The 2,546-nt window shown below is 43.2% G+C and overlaps 1 protein-coding gene across 1 annotated transcript in view; it reads left to right on the top strand.

The window, feature by feature from the left end:
- Window positions 1-712: 712 nt before the first annotated feature.
- Window positions 713-2,546, top strand: part of LOC138008142 (proline-serine-threonine phosphatase-interacting protein 2-like) — a 35,205-nt gene continuing 33,371 nt past the window's right edge. The window contains exon 1 of the mRNA XM_068855361.1: window positions 713-784. Within this exon, the coding sequence (XP_068711462.1) occupies window positions 758-784 (27 nt within the window). The 5' untranslated portion in view covers window positions 713-757. The remainder of the gene's footprint in view (window positions 785-2,546) is intronic.

Below are 2,546 nucleotides of genomic sequence, written 5' to 3'. Positions count from 1 at the left end.
GCACGTTAAACTTGCCGGAGCTGTCCGGCCAAATGTTCTCCTACCCTGCACTTGTCTTCACTTTCAGTTGTGTACTAGGTGGATCTAATGGAAAAATCATTTCTAACTCCCTGAGAGTTAGGTCTTCCTTCATAAGGCCAATGCGTTTCCCTTCGAAGCTAACCGTGATCATGTTGCCCACCATAGTAGGAGACCACACTGATATTTTTTCCCGCGCTTGCACAGCGATAAGCCAATCTTACTCCCTGGTTAAGTCACGTGTAAGAGTGACGCGAATTTTACGCGGGAAAAGACGAAAGCCAAAAGCTAAAAGCTAAAAGATGAAAGAGGAAATTGATCGAGACCAATGTCGAAGGGCTGCTTACAGTGCAGTCCTTGACTAATCAAAGGACGAGTTGAGAAAAAAATATATATTCACATGGCGGAAGTATCTAGTAAAAGCACGGGCAGAAAGTTACAGAAATTGGCGAAATATTTATTTTCTGTCGGTCAGAAAACAAATTCAATGACAAAAACAAAGTTTCAAACCGAAATGCCAAAAACCGATGCCGAAACCCAAATGTAACGAATTCGAAGATAACAAATGAAGTTTCTAAATTTCATTTGGTCGTAAAGGTACACTGATCCGAAACGCTCTCGAATAAATGGACCCCTGCTGTGTTGCGAGTCGCATGCTGATTGGCCTAAATTTGACGAGCTGTCAAATAGAGATCAGCAGGTATGTTTTGTGAAATGCGTTAGATATTTCTGAAACAAGATGACGACTTTTGGAACTAGCTTTTGGGTAAGTTTTATTCTAAAAGTTTAGTATCTTTGTCTACTCTATTTTGCTCAAGCTGATTTCGAAAGGAACCGTCAGAGAGACCCCTTCAAAAGCTAGAATCATCTTCATGCCGAATTACATCCAGTTTACTTTCACCAATTCCATTGAATTGCGGTCGTTTCGCCAACGAGTCGTTTCGCCAAGTACTCGTTCGCCAACGTCTCAGGTCGATTCGCCAACGTCCTAAGTTGCTTGGCCAACGTCCTACTGGTCAATTCGCTAAAGTCAGATATCTAGTACTAACGAATAAAAAAGCTGCATATTGATGTTTGGAATGCAATCCTGATCCTTGGGCCAGTTTCGCTTGACTAACTTTAGATCAATTTGCATGTTTTGATAGTTTCACAACCCGGCTCGTGCGCACCAATCGCGGTGATTTTCACGGTGAAAATTGACTGTTGAAAACCAAAGTCCGATGGCTTCGAAACGTTTTGCAACTACCTACCGCACCAATTCGGTGAAAATGCATTACGATGTAAATTAACATTATATCTTTCCCTTTTTTTCAGAAGCAAACAGAGTTTGTTTCTCCCTTATGATCGAGTTAAAATTAAAATGGGACGCAGTCAAGTAAATAACAACAGCAATTTTATTACAATATAGTATCAAATATTTAGAAGCACAAAAAAACCTATGAAACCTATTTACAAAACCTGATTGAAACCTATGATACCATTTGCGTTCAACCATGAAGCGTATAATATTCATCCCTGGGTATTGTTATTCATGACATTATAACAAGGTATGGGAAATCAATCTGACCTTCCCAAGCTACCCACGCCAAACGCCACGGAATGAACATCCAAACACCCCGACAACGATCTCGGGAAACAAGCCCTCTCCCAATCCTTATCCCCTCTCCCTAAGCGTAAAGCATATGTCCTAAAGAGTCTACTCTATGTTCATTTCTGGTCTATCCCAACGAAATACCCCCGGCAATTAGGGGGAATGTACCTTTTATTATTTCTTTGTCTTTTTTGTTCACAATTTGCCTCCTAGTGCTAGTTTCCTTTCATTTCATTAAAGCACATAGTTTAAAAAATCCTCTCAAAGCATCAAAACATTTGTAAGATCAATTCCCAAGCATTCGGATTGGTGTGGAGGCCACAACAATGAACACATCAGGGTCCCACAACCTTAGCGTTCCTAACGGTGGCTCAACACCTGACATCAACACATCCTTCCAATGTACCTGTAACTGCTGCTTAGCCCAGATCCGGGAGAAGGTCCTAGCCCCCCTTCGCCCCCCCCCCCCCCCCCCCCCCCCCCCCAGGACAACGGGGAAACCCACACAAGTACACACAACGACCAAAGTAGAATAAGAAATTATTCCTTATTGCAACTATTGAATTATTGAACAGGCCTAAACAAGGCAAAGTACTTTTTAAGTTGCTCGGAGAATCTGCCCCTCTTAGGTGGAGGACCAGAAGCAGCCCTCTGCGGCAGACGGAGCGGGTAGGAATTTTGATAATGGCCAAACTGGTAACAATAATAGCACTGAACCGAAGAGCGGTTTACACGCCCAGCGCCCCTATAATAACTGAAGCCGCGAGAGGCTGGTGGGGAAGAGATTCGCATCGCCTTATCCACTATAGCCATGGACTCCAACACTTTCTCGTGATCCTTATCACCGAGCAACACCTCCAGGTACTTCGTAAATTGGACTTCCGTTGCGCCGGTCTTTTCTCTCAAGGCCCGAAAGACTGCCTAAAAAAGCCACTCT

The sequence above is a fragment of the Montipora foliosa genome, chromosome 6, assembly GCF_036669935.1.
Source record: "Montipora foliosa isolate CH-2021 chromosome 6, ASM3666993v2, whole genome shotgun sequence".
Classification (NCBI taxonomy): domain Eukaryota; kingdom Metazoa; phylum Cnidaria; class Anthozoa; order Scleractinia; family Acroporidae; genus Montipora; species Montipora foliosa.
The sequence above is the reverse complement of the archived record's forward strand: the minus strand, read 5'-3'. Positions and strand labels throughout refer to the sequence as shown.